The sequence below is a fragment of the Salmo salar genome, chromosome ssa12 (assembly GCF_905237065.1).
Source record: "Salmo salar chromosome ssa12, Ssal_v3.1, whole genome shotgun sequence".
NCBI classification, from domain to species: Eukaryota; Metazoa; Chordata; class Actinopteri; order Salmoniformes; family Salmonidae; genus Salmo; species Salmo salar.
In genome coordinates, this window is record NC_059453.1 from 53951140 (window position 1) to 53963205 (window position 12066).

At 42.4% G+C, this 12066-nt stretch overlaps 2 protein-coding genes across 7 annotated transcripts in view; one reads left to right on the forward strand and one right to left on the reverse strand.

Moving 5' to 3' along the window:
• The first annotated feature begins 523 nt into the window (after positions 1-523).
• On the forward strand, positions 524-5853 carry dram2b (DNA-damage regulated autophagy modulator 2b). 3 transcript variants are annotated; one of them, NM_001140482.1, is given in 9 exon segments: positions 635-797; positions 1542-1752; positions 1913-1980; positions 2101-2243; positions 2436-2613; positions 2864-2946; positions 3021-3113; positions 4422-4804; positions 4887-5818. In NM_001140482.1, coding segments are annotated over 7 exon segments (819 nt in total). In that variant the 5' UTR covers positions 635-797; positions 1542-1621; the 3' UTR covers positions 4545-4804; positions 4887-5818.
• A 2550-nt stretch (positions 5854-8403) lies between these two features.
• LOC106565115 (DENN domain-containing protein 2D) overlaps positions 8404-12066 on the reverse strand; it is a 36780-nt gene continuing 33117 nt past the window's right edge. For 2 of the 4 annotated variants that reach the window (XM_014131856.2, XM_014131857.2), the window contains exon 14: positions 8404-8658. In XM_014131856.2, the coding sequence (XP_013987331.2) occupies positions 8615-8658 (44 nt within the window). In that variant the 3' untranslated portion in view covers positions 8404-8614. The remainder of the gene's footprint in view (positions 8659-12066) is intronic. The other 2 variants (XM_014131855.2, XM_045691501.1) reach the window with 1 other exon arrangement.

Consider the following 12066-nt stretch of genomic DNA (forward strand, 5'->3'; position numbering starts at 1 on the left):
TCTGTGGATTTGGAAACTACAAGTGCTCCCTTTTACTGAGACACAATGTACAGAAAATGGTGTACGGTGCAATATATATGTTCAATATGAAAAACGTACTGAACGTCGTGCAATACGAATGGACTAATTAACAATGGGATTTAAAAGTATTCTCAAAAGTAGATTATTATAATTATTATAATAATACAATTATTATTAATATTATTAACAATAGTAGTATTATAAATAAGGTTTAGTTATTTGTATTACTGTTGTTACCATGATAACTATCTAGTAATCATTACTTTTTGCTGTTAACAATAATGGCAGCGCTATAATATTATTTGTGCTATAAAGTCGATTAAATGTTTTCCTGTTTTCATATTGTTAAACAACAATAAAAAATATTTCAGCATAAAATGTTATGAATTTCGTTCAATTGTTACTTTCTACCATCGTCACGGGGGGACTTTTATTTTGAAGGGAAATCGCCGAGATCCCAGCGTTTTTCTTGATATGTCTTGCGTATTGTTGCTGATGGAACAAGAGGTCTCTTTATTGACGTTCGCTACAGATCTGGGTATTTCAATGCCACGCCTCTTCTGGAAGACTAACAGGAAGTAATGAGCTAGTGGTTTTAGTTCAGAAAGCGTGACCTAATTCATCATCTGGGTCATGTAGCCTTCATTTAATCAGAGCGATCTAAAGAATAGACTAGAAATATTAGCTTTTTCTGCTTTCCCGCTGTTCATTGTTGGTCTTTTGTGAGACCGAATTTAGTGTGATGAGGTGACAACAAAGGAACCGCTTTTTTGAAGGTACAGTTTATTGCCGCGTACAGAACAACTGGGAACTCGGAAAAATACTCAAGCAAATAATGACGTCAGATTTTCAGGTCGGAAAGTCGGATCTCTGGAAATAAGCCCGAGTGTCCGAGTTTAAATTTCGATTTGGACTGACCGTTCGAATCAAGTTTTCCATTCGGAGCTCGTCTTTCTGCGTTCCCAGTCGTTTTGAATGCACCGAAGTCGGAGATTTCCGAGCTCCCAATTGTTTTGAACGCAGCATCAAGCCTGCAAACCGAACTCTGGACCTGGAAGCCAGTTATACTGCATTCATTCATTGTTTCCCTCTAATCAGGGACTTGTTTAGATCTGGGACACCAGGTGTGTGCAATTAATTATCAGGTAGAACAGAAAACCTGTATATTGTTCACTCTACTTATTTTATTAAACAGTATCATGTATTGTAGCATCATTGTAAATAAGAATTTGTTCTTAACTGACCTGCCCAGTTAAATAAAGGTTATTTTAAAAAATAAATACATGTATGCATTGTGGCCTACCAAATGTAACTAGCCCACTGTATCTCAAGTCACTTGACAACATCAAGCCACACAACTAATAGAGGAACTGAGAAATGAGATCACATGGCAAGAATACATTGTAGTCTCTTGATGCTAAGCTTTTATCCAGAACGAGGAAACAAGACTGTGCAGCAGCTTCAGCTATTTTGTGTGTGTGTGTGTGTGTGTGGTGCCTCACATAATCCAATATCTACAGGTGAAGGCAATATACCAGCATCTGTGGTCTAACTTCGATAGGCTACTGGTGGTTTGACACACACACACACAGCAGAGGATATGTGGTGGTTCCAGCAGGGTCTGTGTATTCTACCTGTGGCTCTGGTATTATGGACGGCGGCCACGTTCATCTTTGCTTACATCACTGCTGTGCTGCTGAGACATGTGGACCCACTGGTGCCATACATCAGGTCAGACACAGGCTCAAAACACCATCCTCTGTCTTTTTACCATTATACTTGCAATCACTTCACTTTATAAGTAGTAGACACAATTTACATGTATTACAATTGTACATTACATTGTGATAGTAGGAGATTACATTTTTGATGGTCATGTTTCTGTTCACAGCGACACGGGGACGGTTGCCCCAGAGAGATGTGTGTTTGGAATCATGCTGGACATCTCAGCATACTTAGGTAACACCACTATTACCTCTCGGATTCCTCTTTGGAATATAGCAATACATTTGAAACCAGCTGTAAATCGGACTGAATTTGTGACTATGTTTCGAATTGTGATAATGTTTGTCGTGGCAGGCATAGCCACCATGTACGTACGCTACAAGCAGGTCCAAGCCTTGACAGTCGAAGAGGAGTCGAAGCTGCATAAACTCAACCTCTTGGGTTTGGTGCTGGGATGGACCAGCTCCTTTGGCATGTGCATTGTTGCTAACTTTCAGGTACCCATTGACACGTACGTGTGTGTGTGTGTGTGTGTGTGTGTGTGTGTGTGTGTGTGTGTGTGTGTGTGTGTGTGTGTGTGTGTGTGTGTGTGTGTGTGTGTGTGACACGAGTCTTGTTCCTGTTTGTTTTGATGACAGTGTATGTAAATGTGGTACTACAAAATCATTCTCTCTCTCAACAACAACCAGAAAACGACTCTGTTCTCCATGCACCTGGTGGGGGCAATATTGACGTTTGGTGTGGGGGCACTGTACATCCTGGTGCAGACCTTGGTGTCTCTGTACATGCAGCCTCACGTCCACGGGAAGAGCATCTTCTGGGTCCGACTCAGCATCGGAGTCTGGACCTTTGCCAGCATCATCAGCAGTATCCTCCACTATTTCTGCAACAAGAAAATATGAAATCATGATTCATTGTTGCTGATAATAGAATGTTGTTGCTATAAGACAATGCCATTCGATTACAGTGAAAGGAAGCTGTGAACTTGTGAAACAAATTGCAAGGACCTCTGACAGCTTGTTCAAGATCCAAACGTTCTGAAATATTGCAAGAGTTGCCCTCTGTAACACAGCTCTAGCCCCTGCCTGTTGTGCTCCTTAACCCCCTCATCTCTCAGTGTTTGTGTCATCTGTCATCATGTACAGCAGTCTACCTGGAGTGGACGTGGCTCATAAACTGCACTGGATACCTGGAGAGACGGTCAGTAGACTTTGTGATAGTTTGTGCTTGTGTTAGCGTGCGTGTGTGTGTGCTAACAGCTCTGTCTGTTGCAGGGCTACATCCCTCACATCATCAGCACCATCTCTGAGTGGTCTCTGGCTCTCTCCTTCGTCAGTTTCTTCCTCACCTACATCAGAGACTTCCAGGTACCTAAGCTCTCCTCCTCACTTCACTCACTCCATCACTTGGACCAGACAGAATATATGTTCAAATGAAACTTTATTTGTCACATGCGCCGAATACAACATGTATAGACCTTACTGTGAAATGCTTACTTACAAGCCCTTAACCAACAGTTCAGTTCAAGAAAGAGTTAAGAAAATATTTACCAAATAAACTAAAGTAAAAAATAATAAAAAGTAACACAATACAATAACGAGGCTATATACAGGGGGTACCGGTACCGAGTCAATGTGCAGGGGTTCAGGTTAGTTGAGGTAATTTCTACATGTAGGTATGGGTGAAGTAACTATGCATAGATAATAAACAGTGAGTAGCAGCAGTGTACAAACAAATGGGTGGGGGTCAATGTAATAGTTCGGTGGCCATTTTATTAATTGTTCAGCAGTCTTATGGCTTGGGGGTAGAAGCTGTTGAGGAGCCTTTTGGTCCTAGACTTGGTGCTCCGCTACCGCTTGAAGTATCTAAGAAAACAGTCTATGACTTGGGTGACTGGAGTCTCTGACAATTTTTGGGGACTTTTCCTCTGTCACGGCCTAGTATATAGGTCCTGGATGGCAGGAAGCTTGGCCCAGTGATGTACTGGGCCGTGCACACTACCCTCTGTAGCGCCTTACGGTCAGATGCCGAGCAATTGCCATACCAGGCAGTGATGCAACCGGTCAGGATGCTCTTGATGGGAACTTGAAACTCTCTACGTTGTTAATGGGGGCCTGTTAGGCCCTCCTTTTCCTGTAGTCCACGATCAGCTCCTTTGTCTTGCTCACATTGAGGGAGAGGTTGTAGTCCTGGCACCACACTGCCAGGTCGCTGACCTCCTCCCTATGGGCTCTCTCATCGTTGTCGGTGGTCAGGCCTACCACTTTTGTGTCGTCAGCAAACTTAATGATGGTTTTGGAGTTGTTTGGCCACGCAGTCGTGGGTGAACAGGGAGTACAGCAGGGGACTAAGTACACACCCCTGAGGGGCCCCAGTGTTGAGGATCAGCGTGGCAGACGTGTTGTTGCCTACCCTTACCATCTGGGGGAGGCTTGTCAAGAAGTCCAGGATCCAGTTGCAGAGGGAGGTGTTTAGTCCTAGGTTCCTTAGATTAGTGATGAGCTTTGTAGGCACTAAGGTGTTGAACGCTGAGCTGTAGTCAGTGGACAGCATTCTGACATAGGTGTTCCTTTTGTCCAGGTGGGCTGCAGCAAAATCCTGCGTACCCAATAGCTCTCAAGGGCAGAGGTTGGAGACCATGATTCTAACAACTGTTCTCCATTTTCCATCTGTAGAAAGTAACACTGCGGGCAGAGGTGGACCTACAGAGCAATCACCTCTACAATTCTCCACACTACAGCATCACTGCACAGGTCAACCAATCTGAGACCTCCCCACTGATGGCGGGGGGCATCTGAACAGGACAACTCCTAGTGGTGCGGTTGAGTCGAGCTGTAATTATGAACATACTGAATGGAATCAATGAGAATATAGAATGTTGACGGTGTGATCAACGAGCACTATTATAAACTGGGTGGTTCGAGCCCTGAATTCTGATTGGCCGAAAGTCGTGGTATATCGGACCGTATACCACGGTATGACAAAACATTTGTTTTTACTGCTAAAATTACGTTGGTAACCAGTTTATAATAGCAATAAGGCACCTCGGGGGTTTGTGGTATATTGGCAATATACCACGACTAAGGACTGTATCCAGGCACTCTGCATTGCGTTTTGCGTAAGAACAGCCCTTAGCCGTGGTATATTGGCTATATACCACAACCCCTCGGGCCTTATTGCTTAAATATACCGCTGAAAGACCTAATTCTCAGATAGTGTAAATTCCACATGCCCTTTTAAACTGACATTTTGGTTCTTGTTAGAAAGTAATTATATTTTTCTTAAACCTAAAGGGGATCGATCTGCTGATAAGACATGTATTTTTTTTTTCAGTAGTCAGAACACAACTAACCGGTATACTATTCTCTACCAGCCACTCGAAGGTGCCAAAGAATCGTCAAGATGTTTGTTTCGGCTTTCTTAAATCATACAATGAGCATTTGTTGCGCTGTCTTACGTTTGTCTTTCATGAGAATTGATATCATTAGGTGGTTTAGAGCTTTATTTGCTCTACTTTGCTTTGGGATGTTAGGTTTAATTGATTTGAATGTTGCTCTCACTCTGTTAAAGTAGGATAATATAAGAATTGGGTTTGGCTGTAGGTTTGATCATTAGTGAATTATGGATTTTCTTGGGATGCTTTTCTATTAATTTTTATGTTTCTATTTTCCCCAATGATCATCTCTACCCATAAAAAGTCATGTGAATTTCTCTTTCCTGTAGAATAGATACAATATTGGTGAGATGTAAGGAGGTGCTTAATACAAGTTTTTGGTTATTTGAAGATGTTTGTTTCTACTAAAAGTTTATTTTGTTACAGCATATAAAACATTTCAGCTGGCCACTTTTTGCCACCAGTTTCTATAACCACCGGGAGGTGTGTGGAGAAGGTATTGCCATCATTGCTGTTAACTGGCCTGAATAATTCCATCAATCTGTTTCATGTTAACCTAATCAGCTATGCAGTAACTACATAGAAGCTTTACTTGTCTCATTCTCGTAAGAATGGAAAGCATCAAATTCACTGTTGTATATGAAGGCTTTATAACAGAATAAAACCTTTCACTTCTAACTTCGTTGTTGATTAAAGCAATAACAAACAAGATAGTTATGACCTTTATTGGTATATTGAGTCATTTACATCGTACCATACTATTATACAGTATATATTTAGTCATACATTTCATGAGAATGATAAGTCATACACACATGTCATTGTACTTAAACTGAACAAAAACATAAACACAATGTGTTAAGTGTTGGTCCCCTGTTTCATGAGCTCAAATAAAAGATACCAGAAATGTTCCATACCCACAATTATTAGGGATATATAGGGATTTTTGTTAGTGTAATGCAGGGTTTCTTCAACTTTTTCAGCCTGGGACCCAAATGAGAAATTCGGTATTTTCCTGGGACCCAAGCTTATGAAAACATGCAACTATACGTAAATATCAGTACATTTCATTGCCCTTAAGCCAGCCTAAAACAGACGCAATAAAGACAAATAACAATGAAATGAAATATAAATAGCTATTCATGTTTATTTTCCCCCATTAAAAACACTGTCTAGGTTGGAACTTTTGCTGTTAAACTATCATAAATCCATTTTCATTCTGAACTGGAATAAACTGATTGATCACATCACACAGATGTAGACCAGAAAACAAATGCAAAGCCCTAATGGGAGGTGTGTGACTGGTTGACGTTTTCAACAAGCAGGTCTATATTCTGTGCTCAGTTTTTGACAACCCTGAGATCATGCTCAGCATGGAGTCTGTTTCTGTACTTGTTTTTTAAGTATGCCAGAGTTGAGAACCCTGACTCATAGATATGTGGTGACAAACTGGATCAGAAAATCTACAGCTTTCTCAGTCAGGCAGGATACCACTTCCTGCTGTAGATGAACAACCCAGAACTGTGTGTTTTCCTCAAAAAGCATCTTGCTTCAATCAGTTTATTCCAGTTCAGAATTTAAAAAAAATACTTGTATTTTAACAGCAATAGTTCCAACCTAGACTTGTTTTCACCAATAAGTTCTACAGTAAGATGTACAGTAGGCCTGATCATTTTTCATCTTCATATGTACTGTTGCTTAGGGTTGCACTAGTTAGGTAGTAGTTAGCTAGCTAGCTATTAGCTGTGTACAAGGGGATTGTTTGAGAAACCCACATCTACTACTATGATAGATTGTACTCCCTTATTTCTGCTGATCATCACCTGTTATAAAATGAGGTCTTGCTAGCTGACTTACTTTTCCACTGTAAAAGCACTGTTTCCTGAAGCATTCTGCCCTCTTCTGAAAGAACTCCCTGGGTTTAACTGTCACGCTCAGTGTTGCCAGGTTCAGCTCAAATCTCTAGCCCTATGACCTCTGAAAACCCACACACAAGGCCTGAAAACTACCCAAAAAATATGTTTTCGCAGCAAGAGAGGACTTGCCACATTTATCCATGAAATCCTTTTTCCATAACGTTATCGAGCGTTAAGGAATACGTAATTGTTTACGACGTAGGCTAAGAAGCAAAATTAGTTTTTCCATCAAAGTAATGATTCTTGTAAGTTTAAGAATATGTCGCAAGACAAAAGATAAATTGTAATTATAAACTGGGTGGGTGAAGCCCTGAATTGGTTGACAGCTGTGGTATATCAGACCGAAAACCCTGGATATGACAAAACATGTATTTTTACTGCTCTTATTACGCGTTGGTAGCCTTATTGCTATTATAAACTGGTTATCAGGAATCAAGGTAAGACCCAAGTGCAGACTGTGTGAAGTAACAATGTTTATTGTAACCACAGGGGCAGGCAAACGACAGGTCAAGGCAGGCAGGGGTCAATAATCTAGAGCAGAGGCCAAGGTACAGGACGGCAGACAGGCTTAAGGTCAGGTCAGGCAAAGGTCAAAAACCAGGAGGACGAGGAAAAGAGAGACTAGGGAACAACAGGAGCTGAGACAAACCGCTGGTAAGCTTGAACAAACAAGACGAACTGGCAACAGTGACAGAAAACACAAGTATAAATACACAGGGGTAATGGGGAAGATGGACGACACCTGGTGGGGGGTGGAGACAAGCACAAGGACAGGTGAAACAGATCAGGGCGTGACATAGGCACCTCAGGGGTTTGTGATATATGGCCAATATACCACACCTCCTCTGGCTTCCTTGCTTAAATAAATGTACATAACTATAGATAAATCCAACAGGAGAATTTGAGTGATGAAAGTTGGACAGAGGATCTCAATCTCTGTGCAAGAAACACTTGGATGAACTTCAAAAAACAAATGTTAGGTTCTTTTCTGGCAATTGTGCCTGATGTTAAGACTACAAACCGCTATGAATGGCCTATTTGCGAGATTGACTTATTTCAATGGGCATAGGCTAGGCATACTGACTGAAATCTGGGTTTAAAGCCATCTCCCTCCCACAGAGAACGCACTGAACGGAGAGCACTTGGCCAAACCAATTCCAGTAATTCATGAAATAATTATACATTTACTCAAACACAGGGCTGCCCAAACCTCTTCCTGGAGATCTACAGTCCTGTGGGTTTTCAGTCCAACCCTAATTTAACACACCTGATTCTACTAATTAGCTGCTCAACAAGACCTTAACTAGCTGAATCAGATAAGCTAAATTAGGGTTGGATTGAAAACCTACAGGACAGTAGATCTCCAAGAAGAGGGTTGGGAAGCCTGCTCTAACACGTCGCAACCCACCATTAACAGGTGGGTTGCGACCCATACTTTAAGGAAGGCTGGTGTAGTGGTTAGCATCAGAGGAGCCGCCATATGTTGTCGGAAAATACAGCACACCGTGCCTGAAGACGTCGTAGGGCACTATCCCTTGGTCGTGGCAGTGTAGCCGGTTTAGCAGGGGGGGCTGAACCCCCCCAACCCCAGCTGCAGAGACGCTGGACAAGGGAATAGAGCAGAACAGGAATATTACTTAGATTTCCATCATCAACAGAAATTGATATTTTACTCTGCTCCAAAACCCCTCAGACAAAACAACACACAAACACAGCACTTGAGAGGAGCTGGGTCAGCATCAGTGCCTTGCTCAACAGCACAAAGGTAATGAATGGTTTCTGAAGTCGGGGATCATAAAAACCAGCAGTGTATATCAATGATCAATTGTATATGCTACCTAGAGGATGTTTGTGAGTGTAGAGGTGGCCCCTGAGCCCCCGACCTCCACCTGGGCTGTTAGAGCTGAAGGGACCAGTATGGCCATTGGGTCCACCTGCACTGTTAGAGCTGCAGGGACCAGCATGGCACTGGGTCCCCCCACCTCCACCTGGGCTGTTAGAGTTGCAAGGACCAGCATGGCCACTGGGTCCCTCTCCTCCATGCTGCTGGGGCCGTGTCTGGGTTAGGAGGTCATAGGCCACGAGCACGTTGTTGCTGAAGGCAGATCTCGATACAGACACACGTGTATGTTGACATGCACAGGCACACATGGAAGCACACAAACACAGACAAGAGCATTGTGTGTTTTACTTGTGAGATAAAATGAGAACATAGAGCTGATGCATTTGCGACATGCATTATATGAGTTCCACATTCCTCATTGTCCTAGTTCCATAGCAACTGGCCTGCCTCATCAGGAACTGAAAGTAGACTGCTACCCTTTGCCTCATTCTTTAGAAATATTCATATTAAGCAATAATATGTTTGAACAGCCTTCCCTGTTTCTCAGCTGGTAGAGCATGGTGTTTGCAATGCCAGCATGATGTGTGCAACGCCAGGGTTGTGGGTTCAATTCCCACGGGGGGCCAGTACAAAAAAAAAATGCATGAAATGAAATGTATGAAATGTATGCATTCACTACTGTAAGTCGCTCTGCGTCTGCTAAATGACTAAAATGTAAATATAGTATTTTTTTACACTTGTATTTATTTAACCTTTATTTAACTAGGCAAGTCAATTAAGAACAAATTCTTATTTACAATGACGGCCTACCAAAAGGCAAAAGGCCTCCTGCGGGGATGGGGGCTGGGATTAAAAATAAAAATAAATTAAATTAAAATATAGGACAAAACACATCACAACAAGAGAGACAACACTACATAAAGTGAGAACTAAGATCACAACATAGCATGGTAGCAACACAACATGGTAGCAACACATGGCAGCAGCACAAAACGGGGTACAAACATTGTTGGGCACAGACAACAGCACAAAGGGCAAGAATATGAACTTGCTGCACTTCCCCTTGTCTCACTCAGTAACTTTCCATGCACAAAGTTCCTATTCACCCTTCATTGACCCTTAACATATAAACTCAGCAAAAAAAGAAACGTCCTCTCACTGTCAACTGTGTTTATTTTCAGCAAACTTAACATCTGTAAATATTTGTATGAACATAAGATTCAACAACTGAGACATAAACTGAACAAGTTCCACAGACATGTGACTAACAGAAATGGAATAATGTGTCCCTGAACAAAGGGGGGTCAAAATCAAAAGTAACAGTCAGTATCTGGTGTGGCCACCAGCTGCATTAAGTACTGCAGTGCATCTCCTCCTCATGGACTGCACCAGATTTGCCAGGTCTTGCTCTTCCACCAAGGCACCTGCAAGTTCCCGGACATTTCTGGGGGGAATGGCCCTAGCCCTCACCCTCCGATCCAACAGGTCCCAGACGTGCTCAATGGGATTGAGATCCGAGCTCATCGCTGGCCATGGCAGAAAACTGACATTCCTGTCTTGCAGAAAATCACGCACAGAACGAGCAGTATGGCTGGTGGCATTGTCATGCTGGAGGGTCATGTCAGGATGAGCCTGCAGGAAGGGTACCACATGAGGCAGGAGGATGTCTTCCCTGTAACGCACAGCGTTGAGATTGCCTGCAATGACAACAAGCTCAGTCTGATGATGCATGACGGACCCTCCACCTCGATCCCGCTCCAGAGTACAGGCCTCGGTGTAACGCTCATTCCTTTGACGATAAACGCGAATCCGACAATCACCCCTGATGAGACAAAACCGCGACTCGTCAGTGAAGAGCACTTTTTGCCAGTCGTGTCTGGTCCAGAGACGGTGGGATTGTGCCCATAGGCGACGTTGTTACTGGTGATGTCTGGTGAGAACCTGCCTTACAACAGGCCTACAAGCCCTCAGTCCAGCCTCTCTCAGCCTATTGTGGACAGTCTGAGCACTGATGGAGGGATTGTGCGTTCCTGGTGTAACTCGGGTGTTCCTGGTGTAACCCATCCTGTACCTGTCCCGCAGGTGTGATGTTCGGATGTACCGATCCTGTGCAGGTGTTGTTACACGTGGTCTGCCACAGCGAGGACGATCAGCTGGCCGTCCTGTCTCTCTGTAGCGCTGTCTTAGGCGTCTCACAGTACGGACATGACAATTTATTTCACTGGCCACATCTGCAGTCCTCATGCCTCCTTGCAGCATGCCTGAGGCACAGTCACGCAGATGAGCAGGGACCCTGGGAATCTTTCTTTGTGTTTTTCAGAGTCAGTAGAAAGGCCTCTTTAGTGTCCTAAGTTTTCATAACTGTGACCTTAATTGCATACCATCTGTAAGCTGTTAGTGTCTTAACAACCGTTCCACAGGTGCATGTTCATTAATTTTTTATGGTTCAATGAACAAGCATGGGAGACAGTGTTTAAAACCTTTACAATGAAGATCTGTGAAGTTATTTTGATTTTTACAAATTATCTTTGAAAGACAGGGTCCTGAAAAAGGGCCGTTTCTTTTTTTGCTGAGTTTACATTTCTTATACATGTAAAGTAATCAAACCGTTCTAATATTTACATTTACATTTTAGTCATTTAGCAGACGCTCTTATCCAGAGCGACTTACAGTAGTGAATGCATACATTTCATGCATTTTTTTTTATAAAAAAAAAAAATGTTGTACTGTATGATGACAGGAATAAGTGTATTTCAAGCCAGAATCCAACAGGTAGAAAAGTGGATGTTTCTCTGTTTCTCATCTTCATAATTGCATTGATGTCAGTGGAGTCATGTTTGTAACTTACCCTATGTTTGACAGCCACACTTCAGGATAGTCAGACAGGGCAGACTATCTCTATCATTTGACATGTAAGGCCCAACAACAATATGACCTCAAACACCTTATTAATGGGGCAGTAAAACTGATTTCTGAAAGAAAATGTATTAGTTGTACACATCAGACCATGTTTATGATCAAATGTAGCCATGACCTATGTTATTAATTGATCTAATGTAAAACAATTCATTAAACTGAGAAATGACGTGACCATAATCAGCAGAGTACCTTGTGAGCCACAACTCTGCATGCCTTGTAGTGTTAACTGCATTACAACAAATGCTTTA

Bases quoted from the DNA above. Each gene is read 5' to 3' on its own strand.
- dram2b (XM_014131728.2), top strand. From the start codon at position 1,622: ATGTGGTGGTTCCAGCAGGGTCTGTGTATTCTACCTGTGGCTCTGGTA. The intron at 2,244-2,435 runs GTACCCATTGAC...AACAACAACCAG, and splicing joins GCATTGTTGCTAACTTTCAG to AAAACGACTCTGTTCTCCAT. The intron at 2,614-2,863 runs GTATCCTCCACT...CTCATCTCTCAG, and splicing joins CTTTGCCAGCATCATCAGCA to TGTTTGTGTCATCTGTCATC.